The sequence below is a fragment of the Podarcis pityusensis genome (assembly GCF_964106645.2).
Source record: "Podarcis pityusensis genome assembly, chromosome: Z".
NCBI lineage: Eukaryota > Metazoa > Chordata > Lepidosauria > Squamata > Lacertidae > Podarcis > Podarcis pityusensis.
In genome coordinates this window covers 46,993,956-47,019,064 of record NC_138044.1, presented here as the reverse complement: position 1 = coordinate 47,019,064, position 25,109 = coordinate 46,993,956, and the positions used below count along the sequence as shown (strand labels likewise).

The 25,109-nt window shown below is 49.7% G+C and overlaps 4 protein-coding genes across 9 annotated transcripts in view; 2 read left to right on the top strand and 2 right to left on the bottom strand.

The window, feature by feature from the left end:
* Window positions 1-4,704: 4,704 nt before the first annotated feature.
* Window positions 4,705-25,109, bottom strand: part of ARHGEF6 (Rac/Cdc42 guanine nucleotide exchange factor 6) — a 373,875-nt gene continuing 353,470 nt past the window's right edge. Inside the window, exon 23 of the transcript XR_013981476.1 lies at window positions 4,705-4,716. The gene's annotated coding sequence lies outside the window, so the exon portion shown is untranslated. The remainder of the gene's footprint in view (window positions 4,717-25,109) is intronic.
* GJB1 (gap junction protein beta 1) lies at window positions 8,229-18,735 on the top strand. Of its 2 annotated transcripts, none has more exons than XM_080990121.1 (2): window positions 8,229-8,335; window positions 16,772-18,735. In XM_080990121.1, the coding sequence occupies exon 2, from the start codon at window positions 16,784-16,786 to the stop codon at window positions 17,618-17,620; it is 837 nt and encodes a 278-aa protein (XP_080846247.1). In that variant the 5' UTR covers window positions 8,229-8,335; window positions 16,772-16,783; the 3' UTR covers window positions 17,621-18,735. The 2 variants fall into 2 exon arrangements, with proteins under 2 accessions (XP_080846247.1, XP_080846248.1); XM_080990122.1 differs by lacking the exon at window positions 8,229-8,335 and adding an exon at window positions 13,495-13,542.
* LOC308468123 (gap junction Cx32.2 protein-like) lies at window positions 18,865-23,778 on the top strand. The gene is made up of 2 exons (XM_080990106.1): window positions 18,865-21,725; window positions 22,223-23,778. The coding sequence occupies exons 1-2, from the start codon at window positions 21,503-21,505 to the stop codon at window positions 23,173-23,175; spliced, it is 1,176 nt and encodes a 391-aa protein (XP_080846232.1). The 5' UTR covers window positions 18,865-21,502; the 3' UTR covers window positions 23,176-23,778.
* ZMYM3 (zinc finger MYM-type containing 3) overlaps window positions 23,935-25,109 on the bottom strand; it is a 30,570-nt gene continuing 29,395 nt past the window's right edge. For all 5 annotated transcript variants that reach the window (XM_080990050.1, XM_080990047.1, XM_080990051.1 and 2 more), the window contains one exon: window positions 23,935-25,025. In XM_080990050.1, the coding sequence (XP_080846176.1) occupies window positions 24,821-25,025 (205 nt within the window). In that variant the 3' untranslated portion in view covers window positions 23,935-24,820. The remainder of the gene's footprint in view (window positions 25,026-25,109) is intronic.

The window sequence follows — 25,109 nt, the reverse complement described above, 5'->3', positions numbered from 1 at the left end:
GGAGCTGGTACAGCCGCCCTGGACACAGAATTAACCTATGCCTCCATGGACAGCTGTGAGTCCAAATTGACTCCCAGGCTGTGCACCTGGTCCTTCAGGGGCACAGTGACCCCATTCTGGACCAGGGAGTCCTCCACACCTACCCGCCTCCTGTCCCCCCAAAACAGTACTTCTGTCTTGACAAGATTCAACCTCAATCTGTTGGCCGCCATCCATCCTCCAACCGCCTCCAGACACTCACACAGGACCTTCACTGCCTTCACTGGTTCTGATTTAAAAGAGAGGTTGAGCTGGGTGTCATCTGCATACTGATGAACACCCAGCCCAAAACCCCTGATGATCTCTCCCAGAAGCTTCATATAAATATTAAAAAGCATGGGGGAGAGGACGGAACCCTGAGGCACCCTACAAGTGAGAGCCCAGGGGTCTGAACACTCATCCCCCAACACCACTTTCTGGACATGGCCTAGGAGGAAGGAGCAGAACCACCGTATAACAGCTCCCAGCCCCTCTAGACGGTCCAGAAGGATTTTATGGTTGATGGTGTCAAAGGCCGCTGAGAGATCCAGCAGAACTAGGAAACAGCTCTCACCTTTGTCCCTAGCCTGCCGGAGATCATCAACCAGCGCAACCAAGGCAGTTTCAGTCCCATGATGAGGCCTGAATCTTGATTGGAAGGGATCCAAATGGTCCGCATCCTCCAGGCATGCCTGGAGTTGTTCAGCAATCACCCGCTCAACCACCTTGCCCAAAAATGGAAGATTTGAGACTGGGCGATAGTTGGCCATATTGGCCGCATCTAAAGATGGTTTTTTAAGAAGGGGTTTAATAACCACCTCTTTCAGCAGGTCTGGGAACGCTCCCTCACAGAGAGAAGCATTCACCACCCCGTGAAGCCCATTGCCCAGCCCTTCCCGGCTAGCTTTTATAAGCCGGGATGGGCAAGGATCAAGGAGACAGGTGCCAGCTTTCTTCTGAGATTTTTACCTACAAACTTCCTCGACCACTAAATCTCTACCCAAACTCCCTTCCCCACAACAACCACCCAAGCAACACCTTCACCCCAGGTCCCCTCCTTCAACCAACACCCCCTCTTTCCCTGACCACATTCTAGTTTTTATTCTCAAACATGCTTTTAAGAATCAGTCTCACATTGCTTTAAAACCCTTTAAAACTTAGCTGGTTGTTTTATGAAGGTCTGTAAACGTGCTAATTCCCTCTTGATGTAATATATGTACTTTTGATTTATCTATTGTCTGTGTCAATCCTGGAATCAGCAGTGGAGGAAGCCTCTGGGGCTCCTGGGGCAGCATGTCCAGGGACAGGGGCGAGCCGCCCATAGGGGCAGGGTGCACCGCGGGGCCTCCGGAGTCTGCCTCCCTCCTCCCACTCAGCCGCCCTACAGCTGGGGGGGAGGCAGCGGGCGGCGCGGAGCCTGCATGCGCCCAAGCCACCGTGTCTCTCCCAGGCATGCTGCAGGCCCTGCGGTGAGTGTCACCCCGCATTTTGTCACCCCCCTCAGTGGTAATACCTGGGGCGGCCTGCACCCACCACACACCCCTACCTTGGCCTCTGCCTGGAGTGGTCCAGGCTTCAATGTCAAATAAACCACTGCTCCAAAAAAGGCATCTAAATTGCATGTAAGAACTGCACACAGAGATGCTCAATAATGGACCCAACATAGGCTGAATCTAGACACATCATAGAAGCGTTTCGGTTAAATGCATTGTAAAATTTGTAAGAGAAATCGGGTTGGCAAAAACAGGATTCTACAGCGTGTTGTAAACAAAATCTGCCCTTATAGAGGTTTTTTTTAGGTTCTCCATTGGTAGGAGAAAATAACAGAGGCCAACCAGATAATATTGAGAAGCAAAGCAGCTAGTAAGCCTGATCTTTATTCAACTGGGTGCTCACCCCCACACACACGCAGGAGGGAGGAGGAACCCCAAACATTGGTGTGCAAGCTCTTATATAGATTTTTGAAATTGCTACCCTGTAGCTCAAGACCACCCCCCATTCCATCATATATACATCACTGAAGGGCAGTCGACAGCAGAAATCCTGTCTGCCAGATACCTGATAATGGTCGCTGATTGCATTTACATCGGCAGTCTGGTCATTCTTTTGTGATGGTAAATACTCAGTTCCTGAATCCAGGTCACAGGCTCACCCTATTCATACACAGATACACCCTTAAGACAGGATTTGTGAGCAAAGAGACAACGGGAGGTTTTCCCCTTTCCTTCCCCCTTGCAGAGAAATATTTGGGGTCAATTTGGGAGAGTAAAAATGGCTGCAGGATTGTTCTCCAGTTCTGTCTCAGGCACATGGTTTATATACTTATGTGTTCACTTGGTACATTTATGAACATTTATTATATATATATAAGACCTTAAAAAAAATTATTACAGTGTCATCTGGTGTCACAGTGTATACATATAAATACATAATACATATAAATACATAACACATATAAAGTGTTGCCAATGTAGTTAAGTCCTAGTTTAACCTCCATGTGAGCTTTGTGAAGGCCCATCGTCGTAAAAACTCCCTGCAGATAAATTGGAACAGATGCTCAGTAACAGACAGGACACAGTGTAACCTCCATGTAATATCTGGGAATGCAAATCAGGATGAAGGCTCAATAAGCAGGGTCTCTGAAGGCACCCTTTGAATAACTGCAGCAAAGAGTGAAGGGAGATTGGCTACAGGGTGGTGATGGGGTGGGGTGCAAGGTGAATAAGCTGCCTTCTCCCCCTTTTGCTTAAACTGCAAGTTTCCCTTTTTCTCTCTGCACCCTGAATAGAAACTGCATTTTCTGTCTTTTCCCAGCATAGCACCCATCTCTGGGCCTCTTGCTTCATTCTCCCTTGGCACGCAACAGCAAGAATGAGAAGGCCTTCAGGGAAAGACCAGGAGTCTTCAGAGAAAGAGCAACAGTAAGTCAAAGTAAATCAGGAATAGGTCACACCTACCTGATATGGACAGCAGGCAAAGCTAAAAATGCAACTTTGAATGCCCTGAAAGAAAACATTATGAAAATGATATATAGGTGGTACATGACCCCAGTCAAACTTGCAAAGATATATCACCTGTCTGATAACAAATGCTGGAAATGTAAGGAGGCTGAAGGGACATTCTTTCACCTCTGGTGGACTTGCCCGAAAGTGAAGGCCTTCTGGGAAATGATTTACAATGAGCTAAAAAAGGTATTTAAGTATACCTTTCCTAAGAAACCAGAGGCCTTCCTCCTGGGCATAGTTGGCCAGAAAGTGTTAAAGAAGGATAGAACTTTTTTCATGTATGCAACTACAGCAGCAAGAATTCTTATTGCTAAACATTGGAAGACACAAGATTTACCCACGCTGGAAGAGTGGCAGATGCAATTGATGGACTATATGGAATTGGCCGAAATGACTGGCAGAATCCGAGATCTGGGAGAAGAAACAATGGAGGAGGACTGGAAAAAGTTTAAGGATTATTTACAAAAACATCGTAAGTTATATGAATGTTAAGATTTTGCATGGTTGGGGAAATCTAGCTTCAGCAATAAAATTTGATGATTTGGGAAATTAAGTTATAACTATGAAAGGACCAAAACTTAAAATACGCCTATTTTAGGATAAAAGAAATTTGATAATAAGTATTTTAAATTTAAAGTATAATTATTTGAAACCACAAAAAATGCATGAAACAAGGTAATAATTTGCTGACATCTTTATTGTAAAGAATGCAGGGTGAGGGAGATGTGGGGAAGTCCGATCGGTTATGAAAAGATGTTCTGGAAAGATGAATTTTATCTATTTTCTTTTTCCTTTTTGTTCTGTTGCTTTTGTTATTTACCTGAATATATATTTGTACCTGGAAAAAGCAATAAAAAATATTATTAAAAAAAAATAAATGCAACTTTGCTTAGGGTTACCCATTGTCATGGCATTTTGCATGTGCAGATAGGAGCATGTATTTATTAACCAATGAAAATGGACACATGTGTTGCTCACATTTCAAGTAGCCAATGCATGTTCAATACATGTTGTGTTTCATGTGAAAACTCTGTAGAGAAACCATCTAAATCTCAGCCTCATGCCTTAGATGGCAAACAGACTTTTGGTGTCAATCTTCTGTGCCTTTCTTGCTGCAGCTTGAAATAAACTTTTTACTATGTTTCTACCCCTGGAAGTGATTATTGGCTTTTGGATCACCCCAGGAACAGGGGCATGTGCCCCAAACCACTTCAGTGCTGGTGTGCGCATTCTGCCATTTTTATTTTTTTGAAAATATACTTTATTGAAATTCATATATAACATAAATAATGTACACAACTGTCGCAGGAACCCCCCCCCCAATCATTCAGTTTGTACAAACTTCACACACACACACACACACACACACACACACACACTACATACACTACGCTTCTGTTATAAATAGATAGAAAATCAATCATACATTGGATCTGCACCGTTCCACTTTTATTTTACTCCATGAAGGAAGGACTACAAAACGGGGAAGGTTTGATACAGGCCAGCCATAATCCCTTGAGCATACCAGCACATCCACAGGAGGCCCTGCCCAGTTGCTATGCCAACCCTGATGGTCCAAGCAGAAGACCATCAAGGTCACAAAGAACTTGCATATAGGAGTGGATTCAGCACAGACTGGAACAAAGAACAATGATCAGCTCTTCCCTCTGGGGGCAGGAAACTGCAAACTCCCCTCTGTCACCTGGAAAGTACTCATGGGGAGGGGGAAAGGAGGAACCAGCCAGGTGACAAGATGCTCAGGTTACCTCCACAACTCCTCCCTCAACCCCTCCTTTTTGTGATGTAGTTGTGATGTAGTCTTAGGGGTGTAGTTTGGGGAATTAGTAACTAATAAAAGGTGGGGTCTTATTTTGTTCTGGACTTCCATTTTGCTTCATCTTGTTGTGGATGGGAGTCCTGTCGCGACAGTATTCAATAAAGGCCAAGCCTACAGGCTGCTGTTTTGCTCCAAGTTATCCTGGTTGGTGTCTTTGTTTTTATCCAAGGGAGCCCTCGGATTTCTCTGTTAACACATCCTTGAATGAACAAAAATATAAACAGAACCGTATAAACAAAAACCACATACAAAGAGTCCTCTATATGTTTAGAAAAATTAAATTGAAGTTAGATTTATGCTTTCTCTTTTTTAAAAAAAATCTTTTTACTAACATAAATTAAAATAAAGGAGAATAGCGCATTCTGCCATTGTGCTGCAGAGGTTTGTTCATTATTTCAAACCACTACAATAAAGTTCAGATAGAATAAACACCTTAGTTCAGGAAGGCACAAGAGTATGTAAAGTCTGGTTAATGAGTAGAGTCATGGAAGCTATAAAAGACAAGAAAGCTTTATTTGGGAAGTAGAAGGATTGCTCAGACTAGGAAAACAAATCTTGTCAAAACAAATCTTAGGTTGATAGTGAAGCATGTGGAGAAAAGAATTCCTCAGCAGATTGTTAAAAACATTAAAAACAAGCAACAAATGTGTCATTTAAATACATTGTGATCAGGAGAGCACGCAAGGAACTGGTCCAGACTGTGAGGTGACAAAGGTGTGACATGATTGGCACCCACAGGAGGCTGCTTTTACGCACACTCAGATCCTTTGTCAATTAAATTCAGTGTCACCAGCAGTGACTCTATGGGATTTCAGGCAAGGAGTATATTCTGGCCCTACCTGAAGATGTTGGGGATTGAACCAAGGAACTGCTGCAAAGCACATGTTGTTCTACTTCTAAGCTATGGCTAAGGAGATGGCAGTGAAGTTGGGTGAATTCTTCACTGCAGATAGCTGTGCCTGAACCACTTTTTCAGGGAGGTCTTATCATTTTTAAGCAAATGAAAGAGGTGACAAAATGTGACATTTTAGGGCAAACTGGCTCATGGATTTTTTTTTTAAAGGTTACTTTGCCCAGATGGCATAAACCTGGGCAAGAGCTTTGTGAAAGAATCCAGATGTGAAATGACTGATTTTTAACAAAATATATATATGCAACTCTCCACTAAAATCTGGCAGTGCATTGAGACTGGAACATAAGCAACACAGATATTTCAAGGAAAGGGTCATAACTCAGTGCTAAAGTATCTTCTTTGCAAACAGAAGGTCCCAGGTTCAACTTCCCACACTGGAATCTCCAGGGAGAGCTGAGAATGTCTTCTGCCTGAAACCCTGGATAGCTGCTGCCAATCAGTGCAGGCAATACTGAAGGCCCCAATATGCTTGACTCTGCAAAGGCAGCTTCCTGTATGCCCTTTTAGCCCTCATTAGGAGACTTCAAGTCTTGCTTGGCTTTGTCTACCAGCACCCTCGGCAGCCCCCAGTAGGTGCTATCCTGCCCAACAGTCACCTGGCACCTGTCCATTGCACGAGGGCCATCCGGCCCATTTGGGTGGCTGTTTTAACTTTCTCCCAGTTCTTGGGTGAGTACAGGGTGAGCTGTACTTGTTACTAAAGGCGATAAGTACTTTGGCACCCCGCCTGCCCTGCCCTTCCTTAACTGAGGCAGGGAGGGACAAATAAAATCATTGCCTTCTATGACACCAAAGCATTGCAGAGAGGGCACTGCCCAAGAAAGGCATAGTTAGACACAGGATCCACCCCGCGAGGCAGCACCAGTTCTGTGCCCATCAAAGCTAGAGGACAGTGCAGAAGAAACCGGGAACCTTTTTCTGGCAAGTTTTTTTTCTACCTCTTTAGGGGAGGGAGGGATCCTCCCACTCAGCTGTCAACAGCTGCCCACAAGGAGTAGTTACGGCCACCAACATGGATGGCTTTAAAAGAGGACTGGAGAAATGCATGTAGGGCAAGGTTATCGATAGCTGCCAGCCACAATGCCTAGGGTCTGCCTCCACTGTCAGAGGCAGATGCCTCTGAAAACAAGGTGCTTGGAATTGCAATTGTATTGAGGAGCTATGAAGCTCAGGTCCAGAATCTGATTGGCTGCTGTGAGGTGAGAACAGGGCGGCTGGACTAAATGGGCCACTGGCCTGACCCAGCAGCCAGGCTCTTTGTATGTCCTAGCTGCTCTTCCTATGCCTGCCTTTGCAATAGGTGCTCAGAGTCACTGCCACGGTCACACCACAAACTTGATTGGGCCTTTTGTGCAATAAGGATTGATGTTCCTCTCTCTGTTGTCCTCAACCAGCCGACCACCTCGCAGATGAAATGGGTTTTGGGCCAGGTTGTGAAGCTGGGGCTGCTTCTACGTTGCTCATGGAGGCACAGGCTGGCTTTGACAATGCAAAATACTCCATGCACAAGCATAGCCAGCTGGTTTCTTAGAATGAGACCTGTTGGCACTTAAGCCTGACTGGAAACCAGCTCCTCCGAGACAGGAGTTCAGCCTCTTCACCTACTATGGAGGAAAAGGAAAGAGGCACTCTGCACATGCTCAGGAGACAGTATTAAAATGTTATGTCTCTGGAATTGATCCCTGACATCCAGAGCAGGTTCTGGGGTGAATTTCAAGCCCTGAGGAAGGTTACTGGCCAACTATCTCAATGGGCAATGATTCTGCCATCATCTCTGGTGTCTGTGTTGAAGCACACTTTATCCAGCTGTGCCCAGACAGTGAGCCTAGTGCAAAGGTATTGCTTGCTTTGCCTTCTCCGGGTCTTGTGACCTTTGGGCTGTTTCAACAGCTGTTAGCGGAACCTTGGAGTGGGGCGTCTTAGTACACGTGAGTTAATGTTTACATACAGGATTGGCTTTTGCAAGAGTTTGAAAGGCTTGTGGGGGCACAGTATTTGGTTTGTGGTGTTCACAGCTAATTGCAAAAACTGCTTCTAGGGTGTATGGACACGGGGTGGGTTGGAGGAATTAACCCAGGAGTCCATCTTCCTGTTTTGAAGCAGGTGCTGCCAACTCAGAGAGGTGTGGGCACATAGTGCTCTGTTCACAGCTGGCATCTTCTGGGTCCTGCATGGGGGAAAGGGAGCATTTGGCCCATGAAACTCTGCCGCTGCTGCCACCCCTGTGTCTGGCAGAGTCAGGGTGGGGAGCATCTGCCCAAGGCATCTGACCCAGATGAGTGGGCACTGCTCCTGCAGAAATCTCTGGGCTGAACTGGCAGTGCCAACCACACATCCTTATGCTATGTGCCTCTTGTGCTTTATATGGGCAGGAGGCGGCAAAGAAGAGGCGAAGTCAGGGTGGGCAAAAGAGTCTTCCCTCCTTCCTTTGGTTTTCCCTAGATGGAAAGAGGGAGGGAAGTGGGAGGGGCTGCCCCAAGGTATAAACAGCTCAGCTGGGCAGCTGGGCTGAAGCTTTTTGCAGAAAGGTTATGCTGGTGACTGTCCTCTGATTGGCTACAGGTAAGTGTGCTAGCAAGGGGCGAGGCTGGCAGAGATCCTGTGGGGCTAGGCAATGCTTTGGTTTTGTCAGTGTGTGGAGTTCCTAGGAGTTTGTGCCTACAGACTTCAACATCCAGAATCTAAACTTAATGAGGAAGACTATGTATGCATTGAAATGCAACTTTTTCTCAATTTGGATATAAGCTGGGGTTTTTTGGTGGGGGGGTGGAACACATCAGAATGCAGTTATTTCATAAGCAATGGCTGGAACATTCGCAAAACAGCAGCGGGAGCTCGCTTGATGCAGAGCAAATGGAAGACTATAAACGTCCAAGTCCCAAAGTTGCATAGTCAAATCCAGACACCTGCAACCCAAATTCTCTTTCTCCCTCACCCTAACCTTTCATTTGTTTTTCCACTATGTTTTCTGATTCATGCCATTTCATATCTGAAATTTTCAGCATTCAGCAGAACTTCTCTCATTTGAAGTTAGTGCCAGAAATTAAGCAACAGAGCTGGCTGTTGGATAAGGAGGAAATCCTGCCCTGTTCCAGCATAATGTTCCTTCTGCAGCACTGCAGAAATCTGTATTGGGTGTAAACTTTACAGCAAGCTGAGAAAGCCTCCTTTAGTGTGTGTCTGTGTTTAAAAGTCAAGTGCAAGTTTCTAGCCCTTATTGGGGCTTATGCACTTTGGAGGCTGAGCAGTGATGGGAACTGGGCTGTGGAAGTTGAACATGACTATGCTTTGCAGCGGCAAGATTGTTATTTGTACAAGGATGCAAGGACATATATATTACCTTCTATGGAGCAATGGTTATTGAAATTAGTGGATTTGGCTGAGATGGCAAAGTTGATGTGCTTAATTAGAGGAAAATTAAGAGAAAATTTGTTGACATTTATGAATAATTGGAAACCCCTTAGGGACTTTGTGTGCAAAACAGAAAATGATCTTGTGATATCTGGGTTTTAAGACTAAAAAAGATTTTTTATGGAAAGCAGAAGAGTTAGAGGCTATTATGGAGCTAGTGATTTGCATAAGTCTAGAAAGTTAATAGACGGAGAATTGAATGTCTTTTCTTTTTCTTTTCTTTTCTTTCTTTTTCTGTATTTCTTTTAGTTTATATGTTTAAAAATGCTTGTTGTTTGGTGTTAATTTTGTATATTGCTTTTTTGTTCTTTTCTCAAGTTTTAATAAAAATGGTTTTAAAAAAGGAAAAGAAGGACACCGCTATGCTTTGCCTAGCTCCTGGCCTCTCTGCCTAGCGGTCTGTAGAGAGAAAATGATAAGAAAGAGTTAAGTGTGAATGTGAACTTCAAGATTCTGCTCTCTTGTCCTTGCGGAAATATGTTTTGTCCAGAAGTGCAATTCACAGGCGCATGAAATGCATGCGTGAACTTAGGAAGCTGTCTTCCCCACCCCAACAAATGCACACGTAACCTCCTGACTGCAACTGCTGAAATATTACCATGATGTTGAAGTGGCCAGTAAACTCTGCCATGGTGTCAGTTGGCAACAGCAATGCCTGTGCTGCTTAGGGAATGTGAATGCCCTACCTGGAAGCTGTGACAAAAACAGGTGCATCCTCTGGGGCTGTCCCAAGGCTGCTTTAAGTTGGAGCAAGCTCCAATGGGATGTTGCTCAGGCAGCATTTAGTTTTGGATAAAACGTGCAGTTGTTACTGCTGTATGGAAGTTTCTTGTTATATTACTAGGCATTGCTTCAATGTTTATTTAACAGGAGATGTTTGCTTGCCTGCCTTATTAACAGTAGTATGACTGTTTAAATTGTGTTCTTTTTTTCTAACTGTCCTTTCATTACCTTGAAATGTTGCTCTATTTTGTTCTGTATGGTGTTATGCACCACTTTGAGCATGTGTTTACCAAAGGAAAGCTGCATACAAATAAACTCACAATTGATGAGGACGGTGCCATTTCCTATCCTGCAAGCAGTGGGTTAATGCTCCTTCGACGCAGAGCACCACTCCCTCCAAAAGCACCCTTTGCTGGGCTCAGGCTCACTGCTGGATTTGTGCTCCCTTCTCTCTTGCAAACCCCTGTCCAGTCCTGGTTGTTCTTGTCCCTCTTCTCCCACCTCTGCCAGGCCCCCCTCCCCAAAGAGCTCAGCCAAGGCTCATTGCCGTCAATGCTGACCTGTGGCGTCAAGCTCCCTGCAGCCCACCCTGGTCCTCTCCCACTAGGTAAACTCTGCCAAGGGATGGCGATTGTTCTGGCTCACAGTGAGACAAACGGCTGCTATCTTGGTTTGCATGCCACACCCAAACACATCTGCCCTGGTTTTGCCACCGCTGTTGCTGGTGTGGCCATTTGGGAACATAATAAGCTGCCTTATTCTGAGTCAGACCATTGGTCCACCTAGCTGAGAACTGACTACACTCCCTGGCAACAGCTTTCTAGGATTTCAGGTAGGGGACATTCCCAATGCTACCTAGAGATACTGGGGTTTGAACATGGGCCCTTCTGCATTCCAAACAGATGCTCTACCACTGAGCTGGGGCTCTTCCTTTCTATGGCAACATAGCAAACTATTTATTGGCACTATATTAGGAACATAAGAAGCTGTCTTCTGCCTCAGTACTGCCTACACTGACTGGCAGTAGCTCTCCAGAATTTCAGACAGGGGATCTCCCCCAGATTGAACCTGGATTCTTCTGCATGCAAAGCAGATGTTGAACCACTGAACTGTGTCCCTTTACATGCAGGGCATGGTCTTCTTGGTTGCAACTCCCAAATTCCAGAACTCTCACAGGAAATTTGCCTGGTCTATTATTTCATTAAATCTTTTCCCTGACAGCACAGGGATGGGGAATCTCTGTGCCTCAGACCCAGCCCACCCATGAGGCAGGATGAAGCAGCTGCCTCAGGTGGCAGAAGCGCAAGAGGCAGCACCCTGCCCACTCAGACGCTTCTGGTGTGTGGTGTTGCTGCTTGTCTTCCTCACATCTGAGGTGCAGAAGACAGGTGGCAGAACGCCTTGCAGAACATCCTCACCGAGTTTCAGCAAGGCGGGGGGGGGGGCATGTTCAGGTGGTGGCAGAAATGGGTGAAGGCTGTTCCTGCTGTGCCTCCTCTTGTTCCTCAGACTCCAGCCAGTGTTCTCCACAGTCAGGAGTGAAGAGAGTTGTGGTTCAGCTGCCCCTTGAGGCCTACAAATTCCCCATCTGTGCCTTCTCATTCGGGTTGGGTACATCCTTTCCTTTGACCACCAACTAGTGCTGCGGTTTGGTCATTTTCCCAGATCTGCTTTATGTGCTGACCAGTATTTATTTTTCCATTGTCTAATTGCCTTGTTTTATTGGGATACAAACCAACACCCAAAGAGAATGTTTTATAACAAACAAATATTCCGACTAAGCATTCGTAAAAACTTTCTGACAGAAAGAGCTCTTCTTTGGTGGAGCGGTCTCCCACAAGAGGTGGAGGACTGTCCTTCCTTGGAGGTTTTTAAAGAGAGGTTAGGTGGCCATCTGTCATGGATGCTTTAGCTGAGATTCCTGCACCATAGTGGGTTGGACTAGATGACCCTTGGGTCCCTTCCAACTCCTAGATTCTATTATTCCATGAACTGCGCTGTGCTCTAAGGAGACTGTTTCCGTTGGTGGAAAAGTGTATGCATTTTATTTTACTTTTTAACGTTCACTCCCATCCCCAACATGACTCACCTTTGGTTCTCAAGCAAGAGCCACTTCCTCTCCAAAGCTTTCTGGTGCCCTGAATAGGACCTTTGCTCCTTCCAGACCCATGGCCCCTTGTCCAGTTATGTTTGAACTGGTTTAATGGTTACCTTCCCACAGAAAAATCACTGTGTTATTGCTTCATTGCACCTCCACCCACCCACCTTCACTGCAAGTACTGGATTGGGATCTGGGATCAAGTTGCTATCCAGTTGGGACAGTGCTCAGTCCTTCCAGCCCCCTTGTAGATCACATGAACTTTGGGAGCTGTCCTCAGCCACCATCCTTCCTGCAGGTCTGCATTTGAAAGGTCTCAGCCCACAAATACTCCAGACACAGAATCCATTTGCTGCCTTGAGTTGCTTGATAAGTCCTTCATGCAGTGCCTGGTTACCAATAGGCAGAGTAGGTGCTGGTCTATGGGCCCCACAACGGAGCAAAACAATATTGATTTGCTCTTGAAAGAGCAAAAATGTACTAGGAGATAATTAGCAAGGCTCAACCCCCCCCCCCGGATTTTGACTGCCTAGGGGCCTCCACAGGGTTTAATCCGGCACTCCCTCCATGCCCAGCCCCCAGCCCAGCACCTGCCAGCAGTTGCCCCAGTTTCTGTCCCTGTGATTTTTTCCCTGCGTTCACCCCTTCATGCATGTGGCAGGAGTCTCTCTTGGACCAAGTTTATGCTCTGTGAGCTTATTCCGCAGCAAAGCTCTTCTGCCCAGCAGTTACCTCCTGTGCTCTAGGCAGGCAGCTCTGTCTGTTGAGCTCATGAAGGGCAGTGAGTGTGTGGGCGGGTGTGTGTGTGGTGTGTGGATGTGTGAGTGTGTAGGGAAGGATGCACTGGAACAGGGTTTGGTTTCCTAACTCAAAGGACTGAAGGCATCATTGTGCTCTGCCAGGCTTGGCACCGGATTCCGGTACTGACTTTGCACCCCGGAAGGAGACGCAAATCACCATCTCTTTTCGTGGGACATGGTACAGCTGACGCCAAAAGGCGTCATGGCTGAGGCAGCTGGCGTGTTGAGCATCCTCCCTTCTGACCCCTGGGGGCAGCAACTAGCAGCCTTAACTCTTCCTTCTCTCACCCCCACCCCCTTCCTCCAGGGCCATTGCAGATCTTTCCAAGGCATGCCTGTGTGCATTGGCCTGAGAGCAGAGCGGCCGCCTCCAGTCAAACTCCTGGCTCCTTCTTCCACAAAGTTTAGCACCCCCAGCTTCTATCCTTTGATGTCCAGAGGGGAGAGGTCACTGTGTGGGGTCTCTGGCCCCTGGCAGAGCCTGGGACCAGGTGCTGGTGCTTGGTTAGAACGGCCTGGAATGCCGTACACAGACACTTTGTTTGGCAAGGGTGGGCGGAAGTCCGGGCGCTTGGTCTGAATTCTAAAGTGTGTTGTTTGGGGGCCGATAAAAGCCTCATTGTATGCAAAGCAGTTTATAAAGCAGCGTATGACTTCCCCGAGCTGGGCACAGTCTGCTGGGAGGCCTGACCCTGCAGAGGGAGCCTGCGGCTGCCTTGGGAAGGACCTGCAGCAAGGTAAAGTCCCGGCTGTGAAACCTCCCCTGACCCAGATCTTTGTAGAAGCAGGAATGACTTGGTGGGTAGCAGTCTAGACTAGGGCGGCGGCGGTGGTGGTCCTCAGTGGTGGGATGGGAAGGACCTGTCTATTTTTCCAGAAGCAAGCAAAGGGCATGGATCCAATCTAAAAATGTAGTACCCCAACCCACTCTTCCGCAGCTCTCCTTCCCATTTTGAAGCGTCAATGGCTGTAGCATCAGAAGAAGTGCGTAATGGCATCTGCTTCTAGATAAGACTTAAACCTAAATGGGTGTGAAGAGATGCCCAGAAGCTGGGAAAGCTCTTTCCCAGGAATTTTTAAAAAATCAAAATGTTTTGTTTATAGCTGTATTATTCCTTTACAATCCTTAACCTTGCAAGGTTGCTCACTACAGCAATCTCTGTATCACTGCTGAATGCCTGAGGTCCAGAGAGCCTTGTTGTCTGCCTAGTGAGTTTGGGGCTGTGGTGACTTCTGAACCGGGCCCTTGTTAGCTCACACGGAGTTTGCCTCTGGGGAGGCTGGGTAATCATTGTGCCTCTTGGGTGATACTTGCACCTCTTCACCTCCTGGAACTCATCCTGTCTCTGACAGAAAGAGAACCCCCCTTTTTTTTGCTTGCAAAGCATTTGGGCATCTGCAGTGCTGCCTCTTTTTCTGGCTTGTTCAGAAGGTGCACCAAACACAGGTACAAGCTGCCTTTGCCACGTGTACAAATGTGTGTGTGGATGAGCTTGCCTGTGTTGTTTTGTGCAGCTCCACTGGTGTTCAGAGACTTTAATGCTCCATGTGAGTAACTGTATGGCTTTACAGCTCAGCTGTTCGTACGCAGAGGCAGAAAAGGAAGCTGCCCTCTGTGGAATCAGACCATTGGCCCATCCAGCTCAGTATTGTTGAAACTGACCGTCAGCGGCTGCCCAGCATTTCAGACAGGGCAGTCTTTCCAAGCCCTGCCTGGAGGTACCAAAAGCTGAAGTTGGAACCTACTGGATGCACACCAGGTGCTCTTCCTCTAAGCTATGGCTCTTAGGAAATCTGTGGCTCAATGGGAGCGCATCCCCTTTGCATGCAAAAGGTCCCAAGTTCAACCTTTGATATCTCTAGGTGGACCATGGTCCGAAATCCCAGAGAGCTGCTGCCAGTCAGTGCAGGTGACACTGAGCTAGATGGACAAATGATCTGACTCCCTAAGCAGCGTTCACATTTACATTAATTAAACCCTCATTGAATGTAATGTTTGACCAACCCTTCTGCTCTCCAAACCATCATGTTGAAAGGCCCATGGCTTGCACTGTGACAGAGCAGAAAGTGCTGTGGACGTCAGGAAAGGAGATGCCATGCATCTCTGGTCCCACGCTATGCCTGGAAAACCTTCGTTGTTTGTTTTGCACCTCATCTTTGCAAGTAAGTGAGAGAGCCAGCTAGCAAGCAAGCGAGCAGCAAAGTTTTGCCCCCAATGGAATTCAGGACCTCCCCATCAAACGCTCTGCTCTGCTGCATGTCATGTGCCTCTCATAGGAACAGTGGGAGGTGGTCAGGGAAGCAGGGAGGGAGGGAGGGAGAATAGACAGACATCATTAGGCTGTGCTGCTCCCTTGAGAAAACCTCCATGGCTAAAAAGCAGGAGACTATGAAGATACACCTGTGGGTTTCAGAGCGAACGTTTTCATTTACTATCTAGAATTGGGGCAGCCCTCAGCTTTCAAACAGGGTGTGAGCGGGGGGAAATGGACTGGCATAAATTAAAGGCCCCACCTGATTTTAGCTTGGGCTTTGCCCAGTGCCATGCTGGCAGTGGAGTAGGCTAGTCCCCTCAATGTTCCACTGGCGCCTCCTTCCCAAAGCCTGGGAAGCTTCTGCCCAGCTTAGGGAGGAAGGCACGATGCTTGACACTGCTCCCCACCCCATTGCCCTTGCAAGCTGGCACCTCTGGCCCTAAGTGTTCCCCTATGAACAGTTTGCCTTTGGCCCCATTCATGGCCACCATGCAGCCCCCTGAAAGATTCTGCTGCCTTCCCAGGGAATGTAGCCCCCAACAAAAGCAAGCAGGGGAAAGATCTCTCGCCCCTGGTGATCTCCAGCTGTTTTGGCCTACAGTTCCCATCAGCCCTGCCCAGCATGGCCCAAGACTGGAGAGATCCAAGTTGGTGAAGACTGCCTTGCAGCAGCAGCAGCAGAAAGGGAGCAGTTGAAAGTGGTCTCCTCTGTGACTGCCTGCTGCCCAGAGAAGCCCCTCTGTTTGCAGACTTGTTTCTTGAGCCTCCGTGTGCCTGTACAAGAAGTCTCAGCCAGAACTGGCATTGCCCTGTTCCCTTCTAGAACTGGATGTGTTGAAACAGTGTTGGAAATGTTGTGATGTGTCTGGATTGCAACTTGGCATTTCCTTGGATGATCCTAGGGATGGCATTCAGCTACGTTTTGGTCAGAGTAGACCTGTTTAAAGAAATGGACCTCAGTCATGCTCATTCCTTCCAATGGGTCTATGCCAAGTAAAAATTGTTGAGTAGCACCATTACCTTTTTCACACTTGTTTTTCAAGGCAATGGACTGTGCAGGTCAGAGCAATTCCCATCAGACCCAAGTCCAGGTGCTAAACTCAACACGTCTTTCTTTTGAAAACAGGGATTGTGCAAACTGGGTGTCAGGCACTGCAGCTCCGCCCATTGTTAAAATGTGGCTTTTTTCCGGCCACAGTGCTTGCAGGTAAAGGCTGAACTAAAGGAGGCCCTAAAATAAAACGATAAAGGTGGGCACAGGAGCATTGACTCTTGATTTCAGAAGTCTGGCAACAGCACGGCTTTGGAGCAGTTGATACACTCCTGCCTTGCTTAACAGAACGGAGGTAGGGAAATGGGCCTTTCTCTGAAAAATATTACTTTGGAGAATCTGCGATGCCTACACTCTCGGTCCTTCTGGCAAGTGCCGTAGCTCAGTAGGAAAGCATTTCCCTTGTACACAGGAGGCCCCAGGTTCCATCCCCTGCATCTCCAAGTAGAGCTGGGAATGTCCCCTTCCTAAAACCCTGGAGAGCTGCTACCAGCCTGTGTAGACAATACTGAACTAGATAGACCTCTATGGCATAACTCGCGTTATGCATCCACCTGTATCCCTACCAGCAGCACGGTGGTGGTGGTGGTGGTTGTGGAGGAGGAGGAACCTGCACCTGCCTACATCCTGCTCTGACCCTGCTCTGCTGTTCCCTTGCAGGAGTGCGGAAGAATGAAGTGGGAAGGCTTCTATGCCCTGGTGATCGGTGTGAACCGCCACTCCACCGCCATTGGCCGCATCTGGCTCTCTGTGGTGTTCATCTTCCGCATCATGGTGCTGGTCGTGGCCGCAGAGAGCGTCTGGGGGGATGAGCAGTCGTCCTTCACCTGCAACACGCAGCAGCCTGGCTGCAAGAACGTCTGCTACGACTACTACTTCCCCATCTCCCACATCCGCCTGTGGGCCCTACAGCTCATCCTGGTGACCACGCCGGCCTTGCTGGTGGCCATGCACGTGGCATACCAGCAGCACCAGGAGAAGAAGCTCTTGGTCATGACGGGCCACGGAGACCCCAAGCACCTGGAGGAGGTGAAGAAGCACAAGATGCGCATCTCGGGGTCCCTGTGGTGGACGTACATCTGCAGCGTGATCTTCCGCATCGTCTTTGAAGGCACCTTCATGTACATCTTCTACATGATCTACCCAGGCTACCAGATGATCCGCCTGGTCAAGTGCGACGTGTACCCCTGCCCCAACACGGTCGACTGCTTCATCTCGCGCCCTACAGAGAAGACCGTCTTCACCGTCTTCATGTTGGCCACCTCGGGCATCTGCATCATCCTCAACCTGACGGAGGTGGTGTTCCTGCTGGTGAGGGCCTGCGCCCGCCGCGCATCCAAGAGCCACAACCCTTCATCGAAGAAGGGCTCCTTCCTGGGCCACAAGCTCTCAGAGTACAAGCAGAACGAAATCAACCAGCTGCTGACGGAGCAGGACGGCTCCCTCAAAGACATTCTCCGGCGGAACTCAGGGATACAAGAGAAGAGTGACCGATGCTCAGCCTGCTAAGGGTCTCAGGACCGGAGGGCAGGGGTGTTCACAACTTGGTTACAGCACAGCACGCCTGGTGGGGAGAGGGGGGGCTGCGGCTGTGGGCCTGCCAAGTCAGATCACCATCACTCTGTCAAGCCCTCATACTGGGCTCCCTCCGATTTTCCCGTTGCCAGGTGCCCCACCAGCCGTGGCCTTTTTCTCCCTACTGCTAGCCCACATAATGTCCTCCAGGCACAGTCCCTGTGGACAGGATGGCCTCTGATATTGAGAATCACACAATTTGCCCACTGCAGATCCTCTGTTGAATATGCCTCTGGTTGTGATTAACCAGGCTTCAGCAGCCTAGGGATGATTGGGTAGCCACTAAGACTCCCCTGCTGGGCCCCATTCTGGGGGTCAAAATATTGCAGAATTGGGGGGCCCGTGTGCCTTTTCCTTGTCTGGCCAGGCCCTTTTTCCTTTTGCCCTCCCAACACCACCTCCTCTTTATCATCCTAACCTACACCAGAAAGAAAGGAAAACAAAAATAAAAGATGCTAAACCCAAATATTATATTATTTGACATGCTTTCTACATCCAGGAAGCACTTTGTATCCATACTGTGTAGTCCAGGGAAATTTGTGGCCCAGGATTCATCGGCAGGCGGGACAAGAGCTCATGCACATTGGTCTGCGTCTTTTGAATTCTCCCTGCTGTTTCTAGCCAGCACCTCATGCTGGTTTCCACCGCCCTGGCTAGTGCTTTGGAGGAAAAGGTTTGCAGCAGCAGCAACCCATGCAGGCCAGGGGGTGGGGGGCCACCTCTTTCCTGCCCCCTCCTTTCTGCATTGGGAGTGTTCCTGGGCCTTTTAGACACAACATAGAAAAGGTAAAATGGCACTGCTTTCACTGCAACTACCTGATTTGCTAGCCAGGCAGAGGTTAAAGGATGGGGAGCCCTCCCACTGGGGGGGAAAGCCAGCAAACCCCCACCACCACCACCTCTGCATCATCACTGCTGCTCTCCTTTAGCCAGGGTTCAAAGAAGATTGGGTTGGGGGCAGAGAGGTGGGGCATTCCCAGGCTATTTTCATCACCTGCTACACCTCATTTTGCCAAAGCAGTCACACAGTATTAAAGCTGGTTTTGCAATTCTCGATTCAAGAGTTGTTTTTCATCTGGGGGTTTGTCTGTGCCCCCCCCCCCAGAGTGTTACAAATAGTAGTAGGTTGTAGGAACCACATACTCAAATTAAGCCCCACCTGGCAACTGGGGCAATCCTTCCGGCAGTATTCCGGCAATATTTCAGAAGTTGGCATCCTAAGGCAGACTTCTTTGTCCAGCTAGGATTTTTCTCCGCTTCCTGACAGTTGTTCTGCAGAGTCCTCCTTATTGCGTACTACTTGATCCTTCTTAACTGGACATATGGCAAATGGAACCTCCTGCATGCAAGGCAGGTGGACTTACCCCTGAGCTGCGCCTCTTTCCTAACAAGGTAGGGCAGCTCTTTCATTCAACCAAAGGTCTGGAGCTCCGTGCAAGAAGAGCAGGGCAAATCTCCAGTGGGTTGGGAACGGCTCTGAGCAGCATGCACAGAGGGGAAAGCCCCTGCTTCATCCCAAAATTGAGAGTAGCCCCATGTACTGACCATTGAGTAACCGATTCTCATCGGGAGCTCAGGAAGGGCACTAATCCTCAACGGCCACACTGCTGCAAGTTTTCATGCAGGGCTCTTACATAGTCTATTCTGGTGTTCTTCAGCCTTGACTGTCCAAGATGACCACTGGCTAAGCTGGCTGGGAACAGCCACCTCTGGAGACTCGAGGCTGAAGAACGTAAGGACAGTCCTGCTGGATCAGGTTGGTGGCCCACCTAATCTGCCAGCAGGACCTGATCCAACAGCAACCTTTCCCTCCCTGTAGCTTCCAGCAGTAGGGATTTCGGAGCATACTGCCTCCAACAGTGAAGATAAGAGCGTAGCCTATCAAAACTTGCTGCATGAAGGACATTGCTGACAGGAAGGCTGCTCTACTCAGGCCAGAGGGACAGGGCTGTGATTCAAAGAAGGTCAAACATTTGCAGAGTAAGGTGGGTGGGGAGGTTTAGAAGCTGTGCTTCATCCACAAGTACCCTTTTCTCTTTCAAAGAACAAGATCCGAGGGAAATTCCTGCAGGTTTTTCAGCCTGGATGAGGAAAAGCTGCGCGAGGACAGGTTGTTCCCGTCCGTGCACTGCTCTCCCCAAAATCCCCAGCTCACACTTGCAATTATTTTTAAAATGTTCCTACTTTTAAACGAGTTAACCTTGGCTTATAAACAGATGCAGGTATCTAGTTTTAGAAAACTGTAAACAAAAAGGCAGGTCTGAGGTAGAGCATCTGCTTTGCATGCAGAAGGTCCCAGGTTCAAATTCAATGGCACCTCCAGATCAGAACTTGGACTGTCTCCCTACTCACTAATCCAAACCCTGGAGAGCCAGTGTTGTCAATACTGAGCTACATGGACCAAAGACCTGACTCAGAATGATGCAGTTGACTTATTTATTTTTTTTTACTTTAAAATGCATAAAGTGAAGCCTAGCCTTCTGACACCACCTGCTTATCTTACTGGTATGTAAGTGTGCATGGTAAATTGCTAAGGTCCACATGGCAGATGAACCTTGTGCTGTGCTCACCTTGAAAATGTTTTGTTCCTCTTCACCTCAAGTGGTCCCTGATAAACACTGAGTGGTTTTATTGATTGGTTGCATTGCATTGCATTGCATTTACATCTCACCTTTCCTTCAGAGAGTTCAAGGACATGGTTACCCCCCTCCTCAATCCCCACAACAACCCTGTGAGGTGGGTTAGGGTTGAGAGGCAGTGAGTGGTTCAATGTAGCCTAGGGAGCTTCAGAGGAGATTCAAACCCTGGCCTCCCAAGGTCCTAGTCCAGCACTCAAACCACACAACACACTGGCTTGTACACTGCACAGGAAAATGCACTGTGCAAGAACACAAGATATATTTATTTCCCCTCCCCAACATAAGCCACTGCATACCACCTGCTCCAGTGACCACTGGACTGGGATATGGGCAAGGAGGTTGGTCACAGAGGAGGTTGGTAAGCTGTCACACTACTCTCCCTGACTTCTGAAGCAGCTCTCTTGAGTTGGGAGCATATTGGCTTGTTGCAAGAAGCTGCACAAGAGGCACTGCATCCCCCAAAATGTCACATTCAGAATGTAAGATGATGCTGGTTCCTGGATCAGGCCAAAGGGGCCCATCTAGTCCAGCATCCTGTTCTCAAGAGTGGCCAAGGAGATGTCTCTGGGAAACCCACACTTGGGAAATGAGCGCAACACAATTCTCTCTGCTTGGGATTCCCAGCAATTGGTTTTCGTTTACTGTCTTCAAAGCAGAGGGAGAACACAGGAATCAGGGTCAGTGACCACCAACAGCCTTGTTCTCCATGATTTTGTCTAATCTTCTAAAGCCACCCAGGTAGGTGGCCATCACCAGGTGGGAACACCATAAATAAGTCCTTTCTTTTGTCTGTTAAGGTTTCCAACATTCAGCTTCACCGGGTGGTCCAAAGTTTTAGTAGCACATGCGGGGGGGAAATATTCCCCTTTCTCTTTGTTGACTTTCTCCCTACCATTGCTACAGACACAAGAGGGAGGAATGCTGAGGCTTCCGAGGGCGATGAGGTGGTGACTGGCAAGAGGAAGCAGAACGACCATCCCAGAGCATAGCCTCTCTCGTCCGCAGGTCATTCCAAGGTCCCTCTCACCAGAGAGCTCCTGCCTAAATATAACCCCACTCACCCTTCGCACTCGCCCTGCAGGAGGGGCTATAATTAACCAAGTGTGCTGTCCAAAAATAAGAGTGTTGGAAGTGACCCCCCAGTGGATGCTGCAGAGGTCAGTCATGAAAACAGCCAATGAGCAGCAAAGCCCCAATGGCAACAAAGCCCCAGCCCAGGGAGGAGAGACACCAGGAAGAGATCGTTGCTCCATTGTGGTCACCGGCGGAAGAGACAGCCGGACAGGCGCTCAGAGGTGGCTCGAAGGAGGAGCTGCTGACACCCAAGGGAGCTGACAACGCCCGGGATGCTGGCCAGGATGTGAAGTGTTTTGATGCCAGGCCCTCCGAACGCAGACAGGGTGAGTGTTGCTGCACCTGGGTGGAGTCTGGCTTTGAAAGGGCTTACTACCCCACTCCCAGCAGCCACCTTGGCTCTATGAACTTGCTGCTTTGGGCACAACCCCAGCTTGGGCCGGTAGTAATCTTGGTCCCCTACTGTGGCCATACCATAGGGCTGGAGGGGCAGAAAGGGGGTCTTGGCCATCTCCCAGCTGTGCCCAGATCTGAGGGGAAGAACTGTGCTTTGGGGCCATGGCTTGCCTTGCAGGCAACAGGTGCTCAGCTCCACTCCTGGGCACTAAGCTATTTATCCGGTTAAATGCCTGGCTTTTCAAGTGACATGCACACAATGGGCCCTACCCCGAGAACAAAAGCACAATGACTCCTCATACATCAAAGGGCGGCCTGCTTGGCACAGGTAGGTCCTGCCCCTCCTCCCTCCCCATTGGCAGGGAGAGGAAGAGAGGCAGCAGTGCCAGCACCCCACCCCAATTGTCTGAACCTCCCTTTCTTGCAGGGCAAGCCTGCCTTGCACCCATGGGCGACTGGCACCTGCTTGGGAGGCTGCTGGAGAGCGCACAGGAGCACTCCACGGTGGTGGGCAAAGTCTGGCTCACTGTCCTCTTCATCTTCCGCATCCTCGTCCTGGGGGCAGCAGCAGAGAAGGTGTGGGGGGACGAGCAGTCCAACTTCTCCTGCGACACCAAGCAGCCCGGCTGCCAGAGCGTCTGCTACGACCAGACCTTCCCCATCTCCCACATCCGCTTCTGGGTGCTGCAGATCATCTTCGTCTCCACGCCCAGCCTCATCTACCTGGGCCACATCCTGCACTTGGTGCGCATGGAAGAGAAAGAGCTGGGGGCCTCTCCAGGGGTTCAGGTGGAGGTCAGCAACAGCCCAGCAGCTCAGCCCAGGCCTGGCATAGCCCCTGTGCGGGACGCCTGCGGAAGGATCCGCCTGCAAGGGGCCATCTTGCGAACGTACTTCTGCAATGTTGTCTTCAAGGCTCTCTTTGAGGTGGGCTTCATCCTGGGCCAGTACGTGCTGTATGGCTTTGAGCTGAAGCCCCTCTACACCTGCAGCCGCTGGCCCTGCCCCAACACGGTCAACTGCTACATCTCCCGGCCCACCGAGAAAACCATCTTCATCCTCTTCATGCTGGCTGTCGCCTGCCTCTCCCTCCTGCTCAACATGGTGGAGATGTACCACGTGGCCACCACTAAGTGCAGGCAAGGTCATGAGCCCAAGCTCAGTCCAGAAGGGCAGCCAGAAGGAGAGCCTGCCAGCCACCGCCTGCTTCACTGCCCCAGTGCTACGCCTCCCAGCAGCCCCTCTCTGCAGCCTGCAGAGAAAGCCAGTCCACGGACGGAGGGAGTGAGCGAGAGCCCCGCTTGGGGCGGAGGGCAGAAGCGAGGGAGCAAGTCCAGCAAATCAAGCAACAAGTGGAGGTCCAGTGACCTGGCTGTTTAGCCAAGGAACTTTGCTAACCTCACACTGGATAGCAAGACCCAAGCGTTCCCACAGGCATTAGATGCACCACCAAGTCGAAATCCCTACCCCAATGCCTGATCAGAGAGAGAATTCCTGGGCTGGAGGAAAGGTAGCCTGTACCTGCTCAGGAATTAAGAAGCCTCAGGCCTCTCTCCTTTACCTCCCAAGCCTGCCCTTTCATCAGAGAGCAACTCTGCCACGCTTGGAGAAGCAGCAGAGACTTCACAGCTCCCTTTCCAACGAAGAAGGGGGAATCTGAGGGAGAGTCCCAGGCTGGTGCTAAGTCTCGAGACCCTCTTCTCCAAGGCATCAGCCCCAAATGCCTGAAGCAGAGACTTCAGCAACTTCTCCTTTTGGGAGCAGCTGCTGCAAAGCCACAAGCAGAGAAGAGCACTGGGCATGTGGACAATGGCCAGGCGCTTTGGAAGATTCTCTTGGTGCCTGCTGCCCCTTAGTGGCCAGGAAGTGGAAAGAGCACGCTTCAAGGCTGGCTCAGTCGGAGCAGAGAGCTGATGCGATGGGACCCACAGCAGCCAAGTCAGGGAAGGGGGTGGAGGTCTTCCCCTGGGGGCATAAAAGTTGGTAAGGCATGCTGGCTGCCACATGCACACCCACCAATGGAAATTACCTCGCTGGGACATGGGGCCTCCAACCCTGTTCTCGTGCATCACCACATTTTGGGGGCACAGAGACAAGGACCACAGCCCTGGAATAAGAGATGAAGAGAGACAAGTCGGCCAAATTTTTGTGCCTTTATTTGAAATGAATGGTTTCCAGAGAGACGCGGGGAGGGCAGGTCCTAATGCCCTGGGCATCACTACGACGACGAGACCCGCGGACTGGCTCACTGGCAACAAGGACACAGACAGGGGCTGGGCCAGAACAATATATACAGGCTCAACAGACAGCACCAGCACCAGCACCAGCCATAGCTCAGAGTTCAACGCAACACACACAGATGGGTGAGGAAAGGGTTGGTGAGATGCTGAGCAGCCTCTGCCTCATGGGGCAGTGGGCGTGGTGGGGTGGGCGGCCAAGCTAGCATCGAGGAAGCAGGGGAGAAGGCGGCTCAGGGTGCAATGCTAGGGCCTAGTCTCCCCCAATACGAGAGAGAACAGAGTGTTCAACCGTTGGGGATGGGGGGGAGGGAGGACTGCCATCTACTGGGCAAGGGGAGAACTGTAGAAGCCCCACCCCCCACCCCGTGCAAGAGAACGTGCACGGCAAGGAGCCAATTCATTCACCCCGCCCCAATTAGCACAAGCAGGCACAGGATCTGCACCCCCAGAGCCCAGCTCTCTTGCAACAGCGAAGACACGCCCTGCACCCTTCCCTCCCCAGGCGAAGAGCCTACCTGTGACACTCCCCCCAAGCCAACACATAGCAAGGAGAAAGGGGCAGGCAAGCAGGCACTCCTAGGCAGCGTGGGAGGAGAGGGAGGGTGGGGGTGGCTCCTCGTCAGAGGGAAAGTGATCACCTAGTGGGGAGTGTCTAGAGCCCTATGTGGCCGCCAAACCAGGCAGGAAAGGGGCAGCGAGCCACACACACCCCACAGTCACCCACTAGCTGGCTGGAGTAGTGCTGGGGGGCCCAATCTCCCTCTGGCAAGACCGGCACCACCTGCTCAGTCCATTTCTTCATCCAGGCCGCCTCCGCCTCCACGGCTGTGCTCCTCATAGATCTCGCGCACAGCCAGGACGCGGTTGAGCATGCTCTCGAGCATGCTTTTGTCCATGGGGATGACGGAGTACCACAGCGGCGACTCGGCGATGCACGACCTCTCAGGCTGCAGGTAGAAGACATCATTGCGGTTTCGCAGGCTTTCAGGGCTGCAGCCGGAAGGAAGGAAGGCAAGAGGAGATAAGCAATGAGGACAGAGAAGGGGCTCCTGGCCTAGGCGGAAACCCCACCCT